Here is a 22,314-nt window from a genome sequence, read left to right on the forward strand (position 1 = left end):
TGTTATAACAGATTGTTTTATGTACTGAACGATAGTTGGACATATGTAAACCCTGCAGGCATCAGCACAAAACAGGTTTGTATGTAAACCCTGCAGACATCAGTAACGATTTTGCTCTCCTGTAGAATATATCATCATCACAGGAAGCAAACCCTCCCAAGGAGGAACATATCTGAAGCCTGATTCAGGTTATGAGCACTTGTAGAAAAAAATGTATCATACTTAAATCCAGATAACTAAGTTTCTAAGAATATTATATTAGGTGCAAGTGGCATACATACCGAGATAAAAGCAAGGGTAACAAACTTGCTTCAGATACAAGACTGGGAATGCCCGAGGAAACCTACCCATGAGTTATGATTTGAAGCCAATACACTTCCAGAATGACATGTTAAAGTTTTAGGGCATCACCAACACTGAAAAACCTGAAAATGGAAGCACATTCCCATGCCCTAATTTAAAGCTTTTACAAAAAAATCACCCGGCGCACTCAAACTTCACAATAACTGCGAAACCATGACACAAAAGAAGCGACCACAACTGCCAGTCAGACAAACCGGTTCACATTTTGTTCATGGATTGACTACTTGGGGAAGCATGGCTTTTATGTTCCTACTTGTGACACGGCTGCACCATCTTGTTAGCCATGGCTAGATGTCTGATGACGAGGAGCACCAAGATGTTCCTTGACCCACTCGTATTCCTCCTTGAAAAACATTGGATGGACAGAGCCCACTTTTCTTCAAATTCTCTGCTCGTTCCTTGGCCGAATTTCCCTTCAGTGACAGCTGCCTCTTGAGACGGTTCCGACTCGACAAAATCATCTTACTCTGGTTTGGCGTGTGTAAAGCCCCTTCTACACAATCTCCCACCTGTGTGCAGCTCCACATACTCGAAGGCCCTTCTCCCCTTGGTGATCTTAACCTTGGAATTCTATTTTTCGCCAGGCAAACCGCCCACTGGTCTGGAACATTCTTGTCTGGCTTCGTGCAAAGCGGGCAAGGCGGATCATGTTTGTACGTCTTAGGTGTGACCCGCTCTAAGCATTCAGCATGATACACATGCCCACATGACAGGACACTAACTACTGGCATATCTCCGCTACGAACAATCCGGCGAGAACCCCATGGTGATCTTTGAGACAATAACCTCTCACAAAGTCCACATTTGGAAACCTCAGGCACAGCATTATATGGATAACCCACCTCAGGTTCCAATTGTTCAGAGATGCCTGTGAAGTCAACACTGCCAGTGCTACTCCAACGCACTGATTCCCTTGGAAGGTTGGCACCAATCTCTGAGAACCAAAGAGAATGAAGCTCTGGCAGCGGTCTGGTGGACCTATGATCAGAATGTAGACTGCTGCTGGAGATTGTAGAACCAACAGTATGATTTTGTTCTTCAATTCCAGTAATGTGGTCAGGGAATGATACAGGATGAATGGGCTTTGACATGAAAAACCGATGATTTGAGAAGCTGCGGCGGGCAGAACTGTGGGATTTTGATATAGGATCATATTCACTGCCATCTGAACGGGAAGAAATGGAACCATTAAAAGATGAGAATCCTAGAGTTCCCTGCAGGACCAGAGCACAAATTAGTCCATATTGTAGAAACTCAGCATAATACAGGATATATTATTTGTGCTCATTGCATTGCAGTTGAAATACCTCCACCAATGATGAGATCAGAGGTCCAGACGCTGGATCTGGTAATCAGTGAAACAGCTTTCAGTTGAAGATATATCATTAACAGAATTTCAAGATACATATACAGATTACAGATATGTAGTATGCATATGCTTTTGGCAGTCAAAACATGTCCAGATCAAATTGTATGATATAATAAGGACAAAATTGTCAATGGAATAACAGGAAGCATAATATCCAACCAAGATAAAGCACATGAAACAGTCAACTGATAAATCACAGGGAAATGAATCTAACTAGGGATTAGAATGAGCCAATAATAGGTCAAGCTTGAGCCTCATGGGTTCCAATTCTTGTTTTATGCTTTTCAAGTACATCCATAAATTTTCATCATGTTCTCTAGCTGTTTAAAGGAATTATACAAAATGTATTTTAGGCAATATCAAACCAACATAGCAAAATAGTCCCCATGTTCTTGTTAAGATTAGTTTTATAATACTAAAGGATCCAGGTGCCCTAACATAAAGGGGAACATGGAAGAGGTGCACTAGCAGCTGTCTTTTAAAATACTCCCAGAGTTTCCAAGTTTTCTCCCAGACTTCATTTGATATCAAATCTGAAGAAACCTAATAGCAAGGCTCAAAATATTGGAGTCAGTCCAAAATTGATATTGGACTCTGGGATCAAGAAAAGACTGTTGAGTCAAAATTGATTAAAATCAGATTTAGTCCAGTCAGGCTGGCAGGTAACAATCAGTATATGCTGGCTCAGCTAGGAGAAAAAGGAATCATTTTCTGCTGAAATTGGCTACATATACCGAGAAACTGTTAAAATGAGCTCAAGGATGACAGGAATCACCTTAAGAATGGCTAGGATCAATCAATAACAAAAAAGTTGAATAAAATTGGCTGGAAATGGCTAGGACCACAGTGGACTGAAAATATCTCATCCCAAAACATCTTGAATTTTATGGCGATCAAATCAGATCAAGTCCAATACAAATTGGTCAATTTTTAAAACTCCACTAGTCCCACTTGCAACCTCCGGTTCCACCCCAGAGATGAATTAATTTTAAGCAGATGTCCCTGGTTCATCACAGTCAATGTTACTATTAATTTAGAATTGCTATGTTTTATAATGATACTAATTAGAAGCACCAGCTCACTGCAAACTATTGTAGCACAAGGACAAAACTTATAGTAGCAGAACATGTACCATGCTACCAACCAACAAACAGAACAGTGGGATTAATCTAGAAGTTCAATCCTATCCTTCCACTATGGAGGGCATGATCAAAGTTGCTATTAGTTTTTTAGACAACTGCTTGCCTAGGAGAAGAGATAGTGGTCAATAATGGCAAGCCTCAGTGTTGTGACTTGGTGATTATGTATCAAGTCATGCAAACTTCTTTGCTCGAGAGTAAGGCTGAAAATGTTGACACTCATTAAATCTTGTGTTGCCAGAAGTCTTATACATTTGAGTCTCCCCTTTTAGAAAAACAACAACAACAAAGCCGAAAACCCCAACTACTTGGGGTCAGCTACATTGATCTTTTGCTGCCATTGAGATCTGGAAAGAGTCATATATCTAGTTAAGTTTAGAGCAATTGAATCTTTATTCATAGTTTCTATTAAAGTCTTTTTAGGTCTTTCTCTATCTCTCCTCATACCACTAACATTAATCATTTCAGTTCTTCTACATCCGGAGGTTTTCTAAGCACATGCTCATACCATCTTAAACGATTTTCTCTCATCATAAAGCATTGTTACTCTCACAACTGTCATAATTTTTTTTTTATTCTCAAAGATATCGGATGATCACACAAGACTCTTGATGCCTCTCATCATTATAACCATCCTATTTTTACTCTATGAATATTTTTTTTTTATCGATCTATCCATCTTGTTGAATAATTGATCGAAGATACCTAAAATTTTTACTTAAAAGAACTTTCAGTCCATTCAACTTAACTATATTTTCTTGCATATTCCTAGAATTACTAAGATTGCATCTCATATATTCAGTTTTAGTCCTACTTAATCTAAAACCTTTATTTTCTAAGGATTGAGTAGGAACATTAAGTGAGGAAAATAAAGTAGAAGAAGATTTGGATAGATTTCTATATATAGTATTACTTTATCATTCTTCAACCTCTTATGTTCCATCAATCTGTCTCATCTTGACGTGCATGACCCATCTGGGGGGTTCGTATAATGTTCTGAAGAACAGACTAACCATTAAACCAAAATAAAAGGAAGGCAAGGTTTACAGGTTCAACCGAGTCAAACAGGAGGTCACACTCTGTTCGCAGATGGAATGCACTTGAAGTATGCAAGACAGAAATAAACCTATCATGGAAAGGCATATAGGAGATGTCCCTTTCAGAGTCAGCTTATCAGACAAAGGTGTCGCTCCTTACCTAGAATCCCTTGTAGGCATTCACCTCATGATAAACTATATTTCAGTTAACCAATAAATTAGTTATGTAGCATTAAAGATGTAGCATTATAGGTATTGGCGCAATGACAATGACTAGAATACTATTCTTTTTTGAAATGTCCAAAAAGTTTGTTTAGTGCAAATGATGGTGCATTCCAAGACAGAAACACGAAGCAGAATGAGTAGTAACTTACACAGAGAAGATTAAACACACATAATGAATTCCTTATTATTTTCAGATTTCTTCTCTGCAATATATATCATAAACGAACCTACGTCAATTCACCACAATCTCTCCGATAGCTTTCAGAATGGTACAAGCATGCTATGCTTGAAACACTAAAATTTTTTCCTTAAGATAAATTCACTAATAGAGATGCTAAATCAATATATCAGCTAGCGTCCTTATGAAACTTGATGATATGCAAATAATTGTATGGTCTAATCTGCAATGAACTACAATACATTACAATTTTGCGTTACTTCAAGCATACAAGATTTACAGTGGCAAGATAACAAATACCAAAGCACTTTATCCTCATAAACACCAAAATACACAAAATAAAAGCAATAATACTCCAAATCGAAGAGTACCTCCAACAAACTCTTCAACATTAGCCCCTTGTGTGGGTGCTGGTGTCAATTGATGATTTTGGAAGCTATCAGAAGGGCTACTGATATACGAAATTGCACCATCAGAGGCAGAAAATTGATGATTTCCAGGAGAATCACCCCTCCCCCAGCTCCTGCTACTTTTACTATTTGATGAACGAGATGATACATAACGTGCAACTCCACCATCTCCTTGAGAGCCAAACGAGAGCCCTTCAGAATGGAAACGATAATCCCATCTCGTCGACAAGGGTGGTGAGATGCTCGAGTTTGTCAGCCAAAATGGTTCATTGCGACCCACAGACCATTCCCTACTGGTGGTGCTAGACCCATGTGGCCTTGCGGCCACACAGCAAAGCGACCCTATCTTAGCTATTAACTTTAAGATCCCACGAGAATCAAAATTCTCTTCTTTTAATCACTCTATCACAAACACAATCAGAAGCACATCACATAAAAATAACCCCTCTCGACTGTACTACACAGAAATGTAGCAATCAAAACCACAAACGACTTGCAGCTTTACCTCCAATCCTGAAGAAGCAAGTAAAACTGCATCTTAGCAACCAAAGGAAAGAAGAACACACCTACTAAAGCTCTGTGCATGTTCCAGATACTAAAATCTACTCTACAGAAATGTAGAACTCAAAACCCTCAATGATTTGCAGCTCTAAATCCAACCCTAAAGAAGCAAGTAAAACTGCAACTTAGCAACCAAGTAAGAAGACAGCCGCGTGCATGTTTCAGATACTAAAATCAAGAAAGGTACACAAAAAGAAAAACCGAATCACCCATAACCCCCAACAAGATTCAATCTTTAACCTAAAGAGGCGCTCGAAATGATCAGCAGCAATTGTCGATGCAGGAAATAAACCTAAACAGATGCAAACGGAAACATCAACATAAACCCCTCAGACCTACCTTGAATCTCCAAGATTTCCAGGTTGGATGAAGAAATCCAACATCGACTAATCCATAAAAGTCAAAAAACCTTAACAAATCTATTTCTTTTCCGTACCAAAGGGAACAACTTACAGGGTTATCGGAGGACAAAACGGAGCGACAAGAGAGTGCGCGCCATGGAAACCACAAAAGCAGGGCCGAACAGGAGGCGGAGTCGAAGGGAAACCCAAAAAAACCCTAATCTTTTAGTAGACGCGAAGCGAAATAAGAAAGTGGGTTTCAAAGTGGGAGGAACAGAAGAAGAAAAAGGCTATAAAAAAGACAGTTTTGGAGTGGGAGAGAGTAACATAATGAGTAGTATTCCACTAATACCCCCTTTTTATATTGACTTCAATAAAAGAGGCTTTACATATATCTATCATTGCAAGTCTCCCAATATTATATTTATCATTATATGATTTTTAATATAACAAATATGCTCATGTCACTAATATCCATCTAAAATACTCGATTTTCTTACTTAAAGTTTGAACAATAATAGTTTTATTTAATAAATATTTTGATAATTTATCTAAGATTCTGTTTTTAAATCTTATCTAATTTATATTTTATAAAAAATATTTTTTTATTTATAAAAATACATAAATCATACAAAATACCTAATTTTTTTTTTAAAATTCTTATCATCATGATAATTTTTTAAAGGATTCGAATTACCATTATTATATATGTAATCAAAATTGTTACACTAAAAATATCATAAACCTATTTAACATTGAATCGATCGAACTTGTTCGATTTAAATCATAATTATATATGATAATTTTTTGTTTTTGTGCGTTTTGAAAATAAGAATTCTATTTCCGGAGAAAACTCAAACTTATATATAATGAAATATATACAAAAAATTATTGACTTTTGGGAGAGATAGAATCATGTTCTAAATATCCTTCTAAAACACTTAATTTAATCACTTTTTAACTATAAATAATAATTTATTTGAGCTACAAAACATATAATAAGTTATATATATGTATATATGTATATATATATACATGTATATATATACATATACATATATATACACACATGTATATATACATATACATATACATATACATATATATATATATATATATATATATATATATATATATATATATATATATATATATATATATATGTGTGTGTGTGTGTGTGTGTGTGTGTGTGTGTGTATATAAAACTTATTATTATGCTATTTCTTGAGCCCACCCACTTCGATTTAAATCATAATTATATATGATAATTTTTTGTTTTTGTGCATTTTGAAACTAAGAATTCTATTTATGAAGAAAACTCAAACTTATATATAATGAAATATATATAAAAAATTATTGACTTTTGGGAGAGATAGAATCATGTTCTGAATATCCTTCTAAAACACTTAATTTAATAACTTTTTAACTATAAATAATAATTTATTTGAGCTACAAAACATATAATAAGTTATATATATATATATATATATATATATAACTTATTCTATTATGCTATTTCTTGAGCCCGCCCGCTTCGTCATCGCCACGGCTCCGAAACGCTCCTGCCAGTCGCCGCCAAGACGAAGCGAAGGTCCCAGAGACGAGAGGCGGATGGCGGCGAACCCGTCGACGGACTCTCCGTCTCAGAGCTTGGAGAGCAGGCAGCAGAAGCGAAGACTGTTCCAGAAGACCGATTGGACTCGGTGCAGACCCGCTTGTTTGTATCCTCTCTCTTTATGTTACGCCCTCTAGTTGTTCGATGTTTTGCATACACGAAGAACATTAGAGGAATTGACTTTGTGCCGTGCAGCTCTCGGGACGGGCGCTGCCAATTCTGCCTCAGGATCTGCTTACCCGGCGTTCGGAGCGACCACGGTCATCGTATCCGTGTAAGCAAACTCCGCCAGTGCTCAAAACTTGTGCTTTCTGCGAAATGCATTCATAGAATTCTCATTGTTCTGCTCAAAATTGCGAATGTCGTATGGTATAAGTAGGCATTTTATGAAGTGACATATCTACTCAAAATGCCTGCTCGATCCTTAATCTAGCATCTCCATCAGTCTTGCTTCTCTCCTCTACAACTAGTAAATTGAACTGAGCAGTATATGCTTGTCATCTTCAAAGTTGCTGGTTCGTATCATTTGCTATGTGTGTTCAGTGTCTTCCATGTCAATGTAACCTCAAGAATTAGATACATAAGAATCTACTTACTTTTTCTAGGTCAGATTCGATCTGTGATGGATTCCTATTCGATCTACTCGACGCAACAATTTGGTAGGTATCATGTTGACTGTTTTGTGATTTGTGCGCTATGACATGGGCAGATTCTTCGACGAACCATTGCTGACGCTGCAAAGGCCAGAGTTGTACTTCCACAACCCACTACGGACTTGTACCGAACAAGATAACGACAATTCCACCAATAGATCTCTCCACATATCCACCATCGCTCAAAAAGCAGCAGCAGAGTGCATGAGATGGTGCGGCAGCAGCAAAAAGCTAAAGCTGAAGCAAAAGTGTGAGCTTTCTTTGGTCTTGCAATCCATATAGAAGTCACCCACTACTCACATCACATGCTTCCAGTGTTCATCTCGTCTGTGAACACAGTTATCTTCTTGCCATTTCGTCTGTCGTAGAGCTTATTCCAAGATTCTTCACAAAGGGATCATTGGCTACAGCTTGGTGTTGTAGATTCTGAGTCCGATGTCCGGAATAGAGCAGTCGATGACCGGCGTCCACAGGCCGTCCGTGTCGGCGACCACCGTGGTCATGGTCGCGGGAGTCATCGCCTCCACCGCGCTCTTCGTCCTCGTCTTCTTCCTGTACCTGCGTGCCAAGCGCTACTGGGGCGCCATCCCGGTCAGCATCCGCGGCCGCTTGGCCGAGCCAGCGGCTGACCAGCAGCGAAGCGGCCTAGACGCCGCCGCCGCCGTGGGGGCTCTCCCTTCGGTAGTGGTCCGCGCCGGGGACTGCAAGGAGGGCCTGGAGTGCGCGGTCTGCCTCTGCGAACTGTCGCGGGGCGAGGCCGCGAGGCTGCTGCCTACGTGCGGCCACGCCTTCCACATCGAGTGCATCGACGCGTGGTTCTCCTCCCACTCCACCTGTCCTCTCTGCCGGAGCCCCGTGGTGCACGAGAAGCCCCAAGAGGCTGGTTCCGCCGCTGAATCGGTTCCTGGCCTCTTCCACTCGGAGGAACCGCCGCCGGAGATAGAGGATCAAGCTGGCCGGAGCACGAGCCCTTCCGATCCTCCTTCAGGTAGTCCGCCGGTTGTGTCGGTGTCTGAGACACCAAGAATAGCAGTGGACGGATTCCAAACCCTGAATTCTTCGGCAGCAACGTTGAGGTCGTTGCGAAGGCTGCTGATTTGTGGAAGCAGGACGGGCGGCGCTTCCTGCAGTAGTCGAGAATGCGACGTCGAGCAGGGACGTCTTCCCGTTTGATAAAAGGCTGCATGATGCAGAAAGCATTGTTCTTCCACTGAAACAAACGAAGCTTTTCATCATCTACATTTCCATTACATCTGTACAGTGTCTCAAGGCATTTAGGAGTTGCAAGCAGAGGATTATAGCTTCTGCACTTTTGCTGCTTCTTTTGTAAATCTAAGTCAATCCATGTCGGAACATTTGATACTGAGTTCTCTTTATGGCAAAGATCACTCGTGCTTTTCTTTCTCCTCCTCTTATGGGATCGTTTTTTACTTGTTGTGCCGTTGATGGAAATGATGGATCATCCACAGATATTACTGTTAATTTCATGATTCAGCTAATCTGTGAAGACATCTATGCAAAATGGAGCTTCCAGATTCTGATCTATGTTGATATGCCAACTGACCAGACCACTGAACAATCCCATTGATCTTATCCAAATTGCTTTTGAACCACAAATTGATAGCTCTGAGAGTGGTAGATATCTTGACCGACATGTTCCAATGGGTGGCTTCCAGCATCCTATTCTCTCCATCCTTTTTCTTTGAAGAGAGAAACAGGTCAATTATTTCTTCATTCAGATTATAATCATATGATCACTTGAGATTTCACGCACACATTCATCACCCAAGATTAGATGGATGTACTATCATTGAATTCGGACTACAGGATTCCTGATGAATCTATCGAGTAGATCATGATAAATAATATCGAAACTAATCTAATATTAGATATGACGAGTGACTCTGGTGGTAGACTAAGACTTAAATTCTTCAAATGGAAAATTCATAATGCTATTATTTCAATATCATATTTGAAATGTGAGAAGATTTGAGTTAATCTATACAAACTGAAAAACAATTATACTAAATTGAATTCAAGTTTTTTTTTATTATGCTTCAATTCAACTAGAAAAAAAAAAAACATCGTACTCTCGATTTAGCCTCCGTCCAAATCTAACTATGATTGAGTGAGAGGTAATATAAGGTTTCTGTAAGATGTTACTGCTGCTATCACATTCCTCTCTCGGAATCTGCCCAAAGTGAATGCAGAGACAGGGAGGTCCACCTCTTTGTTCTCGAGCTGCGAGACGCCCAGTGAGACGACAAGCGGCAGAACAGTGGCGACGGGTTCTTGGCCGTGCGTCTCCGTAGCTGCGGCGACCACGCACTCCGGCAGTACAGCCGACCATGTCGAGTGGAAGCGGACGTGGCCAGAGCATAGAACGTGAAAGGAAGTTTTGGAGTTGCAGAGCATGAGGCCATAAAAGATAACGAGTCAGGGAACTGTCAATTAGAAGATACCAAATATCATCTGTTCATCCATCATTTATTCTCCTCCAATGGAACTGCCACTATTTTCCAATTCGTGATCATTCTCTTTTTTTCCTTCTTCTTGTGCTATTTCTTGCGTAACAAGTTACATGGTGATGTTCCAATCACTCCAGATTCGAGATAATTAAAGGGGTAACTCATGTTTGTCAAAGAATCGATAGATATGAGTATCCGACAAGATCCATTCGACGTTCAAGTTAATTAATACTGAAATGAAAAGTGAAATCACGAGTAAATAATATCTAACTTTTATAATAATAATAAAATAATAATTTTTATAGATGAAAAAATATATTTTTTTTTGTAATATGAGCATAATATTTTTTTTCCATGGTCCATTGTCATAATTATGTTAGGGTGGCTATCATGCTGACTATATATTTAAATTATACTGATCCCACCACTTGTGACATGAGGGGGACTACCCAACAAATGCAGTGTTGCTGAAAAGCCTTCTCTCACAAAAATTGATGCAGATGACAAGGTAGAAGATTTTTGGTTGGGTGTACAAAGTTTCAAGAGCTTCAATTGCTTGATTCAGCAGTAGAAACAACCTATGCAGCTTTGCATGCTACTCCACAGAAAGGGCACTACCTAACAAGTGATGTTCCAATATCTTCATCTCCACCAGCCAAAGATAAATGCTTCAGAAGTGTGACCTGTAGTCCATGACAACTTGTTCTTTCCCTCTGGAGAATTGTGCAGTCGGTAAAGGTCAGAGGACTCCAAAAGTTTGTCTCATGAAGACTCACCAATTGTTTGTCCTCTCTAATGTTCAACCACCTATGATTAGTTCCAGCAAAGTGACATCTGCCCACCATTGGCAGAAACCAAACATGGAGAAGAAGAAGAAGAAGAAGAAGAAGAAGATAGGTTTAGCAGTAAGTAAGCAAATAAGTCAGTGCTGTCAGCAATCCTATGGTAGGGGATAGATAGGATAGATGATGGCTTAATAATATATCCACCAGATCTGTACATCTGTTTAATGAGCAGATGTATCAAACCCACACTATTTATTGGCAAATCATGGATCTTGTAAGTCAGATTTTGATCATTATTTCCTCATCAGATCTCATATAATCCACTAGCTTGGATGGTTAAGACATTCAAATCCTCTCATTGATCGACCCGATGTGGGAATCTGATAGGAATATTCAGCATAGAGCTTTAACTTCAGCCATGGAAGTGGATCGACCTTTCAATTCAGCTTTTTCTTGCTCCAAACATCTCCTGGCCTACTTGATGCAACTGCAAAGGTGTGGCCAACTTCTGATAGTGATCTCTAGAGTTGCTCTTGGACTGTTTCTTAGCTTCTTCAATTATGCATTCGGTTCTGGCCGTCCAATTCTCTCTCACACACAGCACTGCCTACTCATCTTGATTCTATGTTACCTCTGATGGGTCCAACCATTTTGATCATGAACAACCAAGACAACACTTGCAAACACACGAGAATCGAGGTGGATCCATCCTAACTCTCTTTTTGCTGCATAGGTTAGCTTGTCTGCATCAGCTTTTCATATCAATGGTTAATGTGCACCCGTGCATGCACAAACAACAGCCTGTTCATGGTGACATGTGTGTTTACTGTGACAACAGACTTCCGAGATCAACCTGCAGGTAAATGGCTTTGTCAGATCCGATCTGCTCTCTCTGATGATAAATGTCATGACCAGAAAACGTACCTCACTCGAAGACCTGAAATCGGATTTCATATGAGACATCGTTCATGTGGTCTTGCTGTAAGGGCTCTAAATTCTTGAATGCTGCCATTTTGCTCTTGCTGTGGTTGATCCTCGCAAATCTGCTGCTTGCTGAAACAAGGACATTGTACCCCACAAAATGCTTTTCGATACGTTTGCGATCGAAAGGGAGCTAATTTTATTGCAGCATAATATGGCATTTCAGCCTTACACAGACAGTCTGTAAACATCAAAGACGATTTATTTTTCTCTTTTTAGTTTTGTCGACGAGTAGCTCTCGGCTTAATTAAGACAAAAACTCATGAAGGAAGCCTCCTTCTAGATCTCGGACATGTGAACAAACAGATAGACTTGCCGGTGATGCTTCTCGCTTGGAACTACTTAGCGCCATTAAATGCAGCTTCTCCATCAGCTGCCAGGGGTACAGACTCGGCCTGAAAATAAAGATCGAGCCGATACAAGCATTAGCCAAGTGACAATACGATGAGCGACTTGAGTAAAGACACTGATCTAGGTGTGTGGCTTTTTACCAAATTGCGATATTTGAGGGCATAGAACATCTCAAGGTAACGGCGAGTCTCGCGCCTATCCAGGTTGGACACATACTTCCAGAAGCCATAAACTCCCGACAGTGTCATCAGCCTCTCAGAGTAGAGCTTCCAGGTATACCTAATTTATTTGAATTTAGAGTGCAAGTTAGAGAACTTTTTACAAATCCTTGATTTTGGCATTCATTGATAATAAGAAAGCATCACTGATAGGAGGAGGTCTTACTTCTCTTCGATCCTCCGCAGCCCTCCTTGGGAAATCTTGTCCCAGTAGGTTGGGTCTTCCTTGCACTTCCCAAAGAAATTTAAGATGATATTAGCAGCTTTGTCACCCTGGTAAGGATCGATGTGGAAGCCGGAAACCCCATCTACGATAATTTCACCGGGTCCTCCGTGAACAGTTGCGAATGTTGGCAGGCCACACGTCATGGACTCGATAACAGTGAGTCCAAAGGCTTCGTAGAAGGCTGGCTGAGGAAACGAAAGTAGAAAAAGTAGGTTAGTAGCACTTCAACTCAGAAGGTAATTCGGCTATCGAGTGTTCATAGCATGCCATTCTTCCACAAAGTAGAGAAGTACTTGAACGAAAGCTCCTCTTGAGTCGGCAATGTATCTGTAGAGCTCGCCATTGCGAACCCGGTTCATTTGGGCAGAGATCCAACGAATATGCCCATGCAAATTGTACTTTTCAATGAGACTGTACATCTTCTTAAACTCTGCTTGTTCTTCACGATCCTTTGATTCTTTCCCGTGGTCGCCACCAACCACCACAAGGTTCACCAGCTCCTTCAAGCGATCATTCTTGCCATAAAACTCGACCAGGCCTGTTAAGTTCTTCACACGGTCCAGTCTTGCCATGGAGAATATGATGGGTTTCTTGGTGTCATTCAGCACACCCCTGCAAGAGACTCGAGTCAGTCACCGCGCCAAGCAAGACAAATATAGTAAATGCAGTAGAAACAATGGGTGCTTACTTGTGCTCGGTGTTATCTTTAGGATTGAATAGCAGCTCCTCGATCTCTGGGTGCAGCGAAGTGAGTCTCTTTTGCTTCTCGGTGTATGGGAAGTAAATAGTCATATCAGCCCCAGGAGAGACAATGTTGAACTTCGGGTCGAAGACATCAATTCCATGAACAACCCGGTAGAGTCCAGGAAGAGTAAAGGCAGTGTGAGACTCATACTGCCCCACGGTGTCCTTGCTGAAATCATATAAGATATCAGAGAATCTCATTTAAATAACAATTGTCATTTTGGTACTCCGAGATTAACATAAGGATTTTGGAGCGGAAAGCTGTTCGGTCTTAAATCTTAATGATACCTTCCAGCAATCTCCTGGAAGGTGCTAGTGATGATAAAATCAGCATGATTCATCGCAATCAAGTCAGCTGTGAATTGGCATGAGAAATGATACTGATTCTCGAACTTCTTCCAGTAGATGTCTGAGTTAGGATACTTTGTTTTCTCCAGCGCATGCGCAATGGTGCACTGTATGTGAAAGAAAATGAGCATCACCAGTTCAGGAAGCAGCACCAATAAAGCAATTACGAACTGAAAGATTTGAACCTGGGTTACTCCCAATTTATGCGCTAACAAAGTTGATACGAGATTCCCATCACTGTAGTTTCCGATGATTAGATCAGGAGTGGCCTGCAGTTCAGCTGCCAACTCATTCGCAACATCCTACAAGCATAAAGAAGACATGAACTTTCTAGTACAAGTTTAACAGAGCAGATCAAGTAATCATGATATTAAGATGTTATTGAGGTGTGTACCTCAGTATAGGTCTCGAGGTAAGGCCATACTTCAAAACGGGAGATCCATTTGCGGACAATTCCGTTCTCCGTTCTAAATGGAACTCGAAGAATATGAGTGTGCTCAGTTCCAAGGACCTTCTCAAGTCTCTGCCCGCAAGTAGTGCCTACTGCATCAGGAAGCAATCTGGTAACCTGCATCACCACAGTAACATAAGCTCAGGCCGGCTATGTTACCCTATATTATCGTTAAGATCTGGAGAGAATCCATGACCACAAGAATTTGCCGATCAATCTAATTCCAATCTCACAATAAGAATTCGAGGTGTGATATGTAGCCCTTGACGCTTGATCCTCAAAAGCATCTCGTTTTCTAGAGCACGGACTTGATCCAAGATGTAAACAACCTGCAAAGGAGGCATCTCGTGAGAGATTATTTCAATTTGATCAAAGTCAATGCCAGTAAAGAAGAAATCATACCTGACCACCGGTGTCCGGATAACCCAAGACATTAGCCTGGGCAAAGTAGCCATGCGGAGAAAGGATCACGACGTTGAACATCATAGGAATTATTCCAAGGAAATTTTCCAAGGTGGTTGGGTCAGGGGCCTCAAGAAGATCTAGCAGTAGATGGATGTTCTCATATACACGCCGAGCTGTGTCGCCCCAACCCTTTTCCAAGCCAAGTTCTTGAAATCTAAAAGCCAGCCAAAAAAAGAACTTTTCTGATCACAAACGACATCTAAAGTTCCCTCCTTTGCATGAAAAATAGAACTATATATTTCAGTTTATAAATAGCCGGGGAAATATGAACAAATTTTAAAAGAAACATAATCGATTACCTGTGGTTGAATTCTGAGTATGGCGTTTTCAATGGGATACTCAATAAATGTTGCTCTGCCTTCCTTAGTGCAGCTCGGAGGGCACTGAGGCTTTGTATTCTATCATTCAGCATCATAGACTGCAAACACAACAACAACTACATAAATTTGCAGACTCCAGTAAAGTTAGCTATCTATGCCTATAAATTTGAATGATTAAGCCATTTGATATAGCAGAAATGAGTATCGGACGTATAATAACACTTGCCAGTCATCTCAAGAAAACTAAATTTTCTGTAGTCAAATACCATCAGTGGATTGCACTTCTTTCTTTCCCTCAACTACAACTCGAGTCTGAAGTTTATAATCTTTATTAAGATGCTTAAATAGGTTTCCTGGATTTAAGATCCTGAACTCTATGATATTATAAATTCGTGGGTAGAACTTCACGAACAGTACAACACACAATTACTCAACATCAACAAGCTATATATGCATTATAAATCTAGAGAAGAAACAAATACCATGCCCTTGTAGTTATGCTTCCTGAGGAAATTAAGCAAGGGGTACAAGCTTTCTTTGTCTTGGAACAACTTCGAAGAAAGATGACGGTTCAGAAACTGCACCCCATTTCCAATGGATTTCGATAGTGAGGGACGAGGAAAGGAAGCATTGAAGGGCTCAAAATCCAACTCCAGCACAAAGTTACTATTTTGCGAACTGAAAGAAGGCAAGAAAGGTAACAGAAGATCAAATAGTTGTTCCATGTAAAGTAAATAAGACTCTACTGACCACACTATAAAGAAGAAGAAAAAAGAAAAGGATAATCATCTCCTGATATCCTACCACCTACCTTCCATCAGCAAGTTCTTCCTTGAATTGCAGGTACTCGGGTACAGTCAATTCTTCCACGGCAAGCTCACTGATATTGACCCGGACATATTCCCAGACTCCAGGCCTCGGACGAATAGCTAAAGCAACCCATGGAGGAATAACTATGGCTTCCTGCATCAGAGGCAACATGATGTTATGAGAGCATAAAAATCTAAAATTTGATGGCAAGAAAATGTGATCGTTCAATTTATACCTGCGCAGCTTGTATTACATCCTCAAAGGCCCCATCCTTGAGCTTTTCCCTATCTGCTTCAGAAAACACAGCTCCGTATTCAGCCAACAACTGATGAGGTTGCAGCATACCCTTTCCCTGATGAACAAACCTGCCAGATGAAGAAGCATAAACAGGTATGACTTCTGCAAATAGTCATATTATGACCAAATCATAACTGCTGCAATGATCGGCCACCATGGATCATGTAATCACAAAAGTGCTAGATAAATTTAAAGGGTAATTGTCAACAGGGTGAGAACTGATAGGTGGGTGATCTGTTGGTAATTTGGAAGAAGAACTAAATTTGAGGTTTAAAATTCATGGGAACCGATATCCAACCAATGAGTTGGATTCTTTCAGGCAATCTAAGCAAGCATGCACAACTACAACATCCATAAGGAAGGATCAACATTTCTCACAAAGGCTAAACAGTACATGTGAGATATTTGCAAACCTCGAGAACAGAGCCACCAGTTCGTTTGGATGGGAAGAAAGAGAATCACCAATGCGTTCCCGAACACTGTGAGCACGGGTCAAGGTGCGTTGAGACATCTCTTATGGTGATTCCTTCAAGCTACAAAGAGCCTAACTGCAACACGACCACAGTAAGTCAACAAGACGAGAATCAGAAATCAGTGCACTAGATGAGTGCATATTGTGTTGAGACTGAGATCACGAGGCCACAAAAGATCGCATCGACATCATTTTATTTCCAGAATAAAACACAAAATAAAATAACTAAAATCTTGAACATTTTAAAGAGAATACTTTCACTTTTAATGTAAAAGAGGATTAACATATTTAACATTATGATAAATTTTAATTGTAATTTCAACGCAAACTTACCATCACTAGCCACACAGAAAAAAGCAGATTCCTAACGGAGATCCAAGAAAGGGACAGACCCAAGAAAAATACTTACAAGTTGTAAACAAGAGGATTTAGAAAAATTAAAACAAGAGAGAATAATACTCAGCTGTATCAAGTTCGAATGTTGAGTTGGCAAGTGCATGGCTAGGCAACAGCTTAGATCTCAAAGAAAGCAGGAGCTCCAAGAGAATCACACAGTGAAAAATATTGATTAGAGAAAATAGAGTAGGTTGATTTTTTGTTAGATGCTATCTCCCTTTGTGTTTTCTGTAATGATTGTACCAAAAATAATTCTCTAAAAATAATCACGAAAAGGCAAAGAAGCTCTGCAGGTCAGTTCAGACTGGAAATGTGTTATAGCTTACAGATGAAGCTTTTCAGGCTGAGGCTCAACATTTTCCTAGCTTGTCCGAGGTTTCCTTAGGAGATTTCAGTACTTAAAATGAAAAGAAATTGGAAATTGGTGAATTTTCTTTTACTCATGGGAAGGACTGCAGAGAAAACACCATTAGGAGGGAGGGGTGAGAAAAGAATACTAGAATACATAGAATTCGAAGCATTTGGTGTGAAGAGAGAGACGTATGGGTTAGAAATAAAAGGTAGCAAAGACTTCAACCTTCTCTATGTGAATAATCTGCAGAAGGTCTCCACGAAAACATAAGAAAAATGCATCTAAAAATGAGACTTTTAGCTGGACCTCTTTCAGCAAGTTTGACAGAAATTCAAGTGTAAGGAGAAAAAGCAGAGATATTGACAGAAATTTTCGTTTTCTTCCTTTTCTGATGAACTGCTTTCAGCAAAATAGAACCTTTTTTTCGCTGAATTTGTGCATCAACTTGCGGTAAGATCAACATGATACTACCAACAAAGTAGAAATCTTTGATGCGAGCTTCCCTTCACGAGAGAGCTCAGTGCAAAAAAGGTCTGATTTTTCGGCAGAAATTTGGTAAAAAAACAGAGCTTTATCCAAGGGAAAATTTCCGCAGCAATTCGGCTGCAATCTGCAACACCATCAGATCATTCCCCCACAGGAGCAAGAAGAGAGCTTCTCACAAATGCGCGAGAGAAGAACCAAAGAAATAAATGCTATAAGCAAACAAACACAACGCACCGAGTGGAGATCAAGAGAAGGGAGCGAACGGAGTCAGGATGGATTGGTGAGCGGAGCTGCCCTCTCCACCCCTCTTTATACTACGAAAAAGACCCCACCTTTCGCTTTCTTCAACAGAAGCGATGGTAGGTGTCTCCTCCTCGTTCTCGGTTCGTCCCCCAACACCACCCTTCACTGTGGGCGATTCCGCTTTCCCTTCCTACACTCTTCATGCATTCTGGAAATTCCAACAATTCATTACAAACTCGTATTTATTCGTCGAAAAATCTCAACTTTTCATAAAAAAAACAAAAGAACAAACTTAAATTGCCGAGCGTGACTCCACCGCGCATCGCGTGCATCTGATCTCAGATGCCATCAAGATCGAATTTTTCTGCTCGTTAGGCATGCAAGCACACTCACGATCTCTTCCAAGTAGTCTCGCGTGCAGGATTATTCATGTGTTCGCTTCAGAAAAAGGAACTGCCGAGAGGATCAACAACAATAAACACTGTTGATGAGGGAAAAAAAGGTTGGGATTACGGAGTCTTTGTACAACTTTTAATGATGAACAACGGGAGAATACAATAAGCATGATATGATGATATGTTTGTAGAGCTGACGTGCGGGAACTACAAATATGAGACCCCACACATCGGGGATGCACCATGTGACATAAACCCTGTCAATATTCGGGACGATTCACATCATCCACCCGGTGACGGAGTCGGAGTGATGATCTATCAAAGGAGAACGACGATCGTCGACACTCGAGAGAGTAATACTGACGGAAGAGTCAGTAGTACATAAGCATCCGAACTTGACATCAACGGAGGAGACTTCAAGAAACACTGTACTGGCGGGCCAAACAACACATTCGGGATCGACCCGATAAAATTACCCTTCGCATTAGGGGAAGTAATTTCTTATCGGATCCGACCACATTCGACAACTATGAATCTGTCTTTGCTTTTAAATCCGAATAGGATTCAAGTTATGCATTTGCACGAATCGGATCCTTATTGATTAGATCCAAATTAGATATTGCTTCAGATTAAAATTAAATTTTATTACAAAATTGAATATACGTTATACTGATTGCATTGAACATATTATTTTTTTATAATATTTATTAATTATATAAAGCCTTGTAAAATTAGAACGGATATATGCTCGCAGGATCGTCCTCGGAAACTTATCGGATCCATATCTAACAGTCTCCAACCGAACCCGATATCATCACATGTTCGGTGTTCGAACCGGGCAGACGAACCGAAAGATCTTGACCCGAGTGCTGACTTGGCACTAACTCATAGCAAGCAGTGGAGAAGAGAGTGGGCCCCGAGTTATTTGGCTTGTACCCGTTGTAGTCACATGATCGGACCAGGAACAAAAACAAAAAATTGTGACCCGCTTATTGAGCTGGCATCAATCGAACCGGTCATTGGACCAGAGAGTGGAGCTCAAGCTGCTTGGGTTATCCAAAAGAGGCCTAGTGTCATCCTCGGTACGACACGCACGTGCTTGTGATTACTATATATATATATATATATATATATATATTTGATGTTAATGGTTTACGAGAGATTTCTAAACAAAAAAAACCTTTAATTTCATACTTTTTATAAATCGTCCCAATTTTAAGAAATTCTAGCATAATATTTTATTTTTCAAAATGATAATTTTACTATTATCAATCGTCGCTCTTCACTTAACCCTTGGTTATATCTTTGTCCCATCAGCAACTCCTTTTGTCTTAAATAATCACTCGTCATGATGCAAGCACAATTATACATAAAGACAACTAGTATCGAAGGCCTTACTCTCGTAAGACCCCAACACTCACCTCCCCTCCTCTCTATACCCTCGGATCTATTGCCCATAACCCTTACACGAGGAAAGAAGTAGCTTAGGACAATGATGCAAGAAGGAGGCAACCGAGATAGAGATCAAATAATATTTTTATACAGCTAGAGGCACTCTATAAAATTTTTTTAAAGTTGTGATGCTTTATAAGAAAATTTTAAAATTAGAAGTGTTTTTCAACAATTCATCCATAATTTAATAATTTCAATAGAGACAGTAGAATTTATATTATTATTAATATATTTTAAGATAGTGAGATCATTAATGGTATTTTAAATATTTTAAAAGTTTAATTATCATTATATATATATATATATATATATATATATAAACAATGTGGAAAAAACTTTATCTTTACAGGTAGAGAGAGATTGTTTTTATTATTCAGTTGTTGATGATAATCACAAAAGGAACTTTATTGTGATGAGATAATACTAAACATTGTTTCACTAAGCATACATATCTTCTCTAATTACCAAACTCTTTCACCCTCCATTTTCTACCTTTACAACTCATTGGAAGTCCCCATCAGTTGCATATTATGTGACACAGGAATAGGTTCATCTTGATGAATAATGGAAGTAGAAGAACAAAAAGAACTCTCTCACCCTCCATTTATCATCTATCTAGCTCTTTGCAAGTCCCCATCAATTGCATCTTATGTGAGTGACACAGGAATAATTTCATTATGATGAACAATGGAAGAACAACAACAAAGAACTTCCTTTGTTTTAATATAGCAGAGAATAGGTAACATTTGGTGCAGCCAATGTCTCCTTGACAATGGGGGAATAACATGAAACTCTTTCTTTTCTCTTTCCCATAGAGTGCTGTCAAGATTTTGGCATCAAGCTTGAACTCTAAGCAATCAACTAATATTAATTAATCAGTGATAACTCTTCATGTCTGATGCCTCTCACCTCAAGTAAAAAAGTAGGCAGCAAGCAGAGAGCAGCAGCTTCAACCCTGCAAGGATCTGAAGTTGATGGGGGCAGAGATGATTGCAGGTGGCAACTCTCTCTCTCTAAAGTAACATCAAATAGAGTTTCTTTCATTAGTGACCACCCCCTTGATTTGTTTTTCTTATCAATGGATAGCACATCTCATTGGGATAAGGTGGATATTTAAAGTTGCTGATAACTTTTTTGCAGACCATATACTGTCTTTAGGTGTCAAACTATGGAGTTTGAAATATATATTTTTCATAGATTTTAATACACACAACATGATCCTTTTTATTTTAATAACACTCTTAGCTGATAGATATAATTGGGAGAAATCTAGATTGATTTAAGATTGGAGCAACAGAAGCAGTGATCATATTCACATTAAACATGAATGCTATTACTGTTCATAAACACAGCATCTCTATAGTAACAGTGATACTAAACCCAAGTAGTATTACATCAGTTCTCAAAACAGAAGAGACTAATCACACTTGGCTTGAGAACTCAAAGGTGCCTAATATCCTGATGATAATACTTAGATGATAATAACAAAAAATAAGTTATATCGAGAAATTTAAAAAACTCAAAATTAATGAATTTTGAGAGCTCTCTTTCTAAATCATAGATTCGACTCGATTCGCGTTTATAACTCATTTAGATTACCGACTACAAGGCTGTGTTTCCTTTGTATTACATGGCTATTAATTATGTAATATATTTTCCTGCTTCAATGAAATTTACAGGAAAGAAACCAACAAATCACCAGCTTTCAGCTCATGAATTCCACAAACTTCAGCAGCTGGAAGAATCACACAAATGATACACATCCAAAAAAAAAAGAATAAGCTGGCCTCATTTGATAGCAGAACATAGTGCCTTGGAAGACTAATTTGGCCATATTGAACAATCAGGAAAATACAAACTTTTACTACCATATCATAGCAGTATTATTTTAATACTTTGATTCAAGGTATCAACATCTTGTTAGCATCATATTGAAAGCAGTTGCAGTGTCTCTCAAAACCTATTCCAAGAAGCCATAAAATGCTTAATACATTTTGAGAGTTACTTTTTACCTTCTAATAAGATAAATCCAAATAAGGTAGATCAGCCAACCAGTCTTCATCATCCATACATGCTTAAGTTACCGTAAGTGACTGCAAAATTTCTACTTTCAACTGGTACACAAACACACAGGAAAAAAACACATTCTGACAAAATATTACA

General features: G+C 39.4%; 3 protein-coding genes across 14 annotated transcripts; 1 reads left to right on the plus strand and 2 right to left on the minus strand.

Moving 5' to 3' along the window:
- Positions 1–237: 237 nt before the first annotated feature.
- Positions 238–5,118, minus strand: LOC135584305 (uncharacterized; the record flags this gene model as incomplete). The annotated part of the gene is made up of 3 exons (XM_009392880.3): positions 238–1,577; positions 1,671–1,708; positions 4,683–5,118. Coding segments are annotated over 3 exons (1,401 nt in total), but the record flags the coding sequence as incomplete, so codon positions are not given.
- A 2,019-nt stretch (positions 5,119–7,137) lies between these two features.
- LOC103977166 (RING-H2 finger protein ATL3) lies at positions 7,138–9,295 on the plus strand. 10 transcript variants are annotated; one of them, XM_065142381.1, is made up of 4 exons: positions 7,138–7,340; positions 7,434–7,512; positions 7,948–8,141; positions 8,302–9,295. In XM_065142381.1, the coding sequence occupies exon 4, from the start codon at positions 8,327–8,329 to the stop codon at positions 9,062–9,064; it is 738 nt and encodes a 245-aa protein (XP_064998453.1). In that variant the 5' UTR covers positions 7,138–7,340; positions 7,434–7,512; positions 7,948–8,141; positions 8,302–8,326; the 3' UTR covers positions 9,065–9,295. The 10 variants fall into 10 exon arrangements, with proteins under 10 accessions (XP_064998453.1, XP_064998452.1, XP_064998446.1 ...); XM_065142380.1 differs by having other exon boundaries at positions 8,315–9,295; XM_065142374.1 differs by having other exon boundaries at positions 7,844–9,295.
- A 2,945-nt stretch (positions 9,296–12,240) lies between these two features.
- LOC103977164 (sucrose synthase 2) lies at positions 12,241–18,711 on the minus strand. Of its 3 annotated transcripts, XM_018823842.2 has the most exons (17): positions 18,597–18,711; positions 18,296–18,512; positions 16,769–16,903; positions 16,294–16,423; positions 16,060–16,211; positions 15,731–15,926; positions 15,228–15,346; positions 14,866–15,082; positions 14,697–14,792; positions 14,407–14,580; positions 14,198–14,314; positions 13,953–14,119; positions 13,609–13,833; positions 13,214–13,532; positions 12,861–13,105; positions 12,617–12,755; positions 12,241–12,520 (listed from the first exon to the last, which is right to left on the minus strand). In XM_018823842.2, the coding sequence occupies exons 3-17, from the start codon at positions 16,864–16,866 to the stop codon at positions 12,464–12,466; spliced, it is 2,451 nt and encodes an 816-aa protein (XP_018679387.2). In that variant the 5' UTR covers positions 16,867–16,903; positions 18,296–18,512; positions 18,597–18,711; the 3' UTR covers positions 12,241–12,463. The 3 variants fall into 3 exon arrangements, with proteins under 3 accessions (XP_018679387.2, XP_018679388.2, XP_064999948.1); XM_018823843.2 differs by lacking the exon at positions 18,597–18,711 and having other exon boundaries at positions 16,769–16,899; positions 18,296–18,431; XM_065143876.1 differs by lacking the exons at positions 18,296–18,512; positions 18,597–18,711 and adding an exon at positions 17,292–17,312.
- Positions 18,712–22,314: the final 3,603 nt, after the last annotated feature.

The sequence above is a fragment of the Musa acuminata genome, chromosome BXJ3-3 (assembly GCF_036884655.1).
Source record: "Musa acuminata AAA Group cultivar baxijiao chromosome BXJ3-3, Cavendish_Baxijiao_AAA, whole genome shotgun sequence".
Lineage (NCBI taxonomy): Eukaryota > Viridiplantae > Streptophyta > Magnoliopsida > Zingiberales > Musaceae > Musa > Musa acuminata.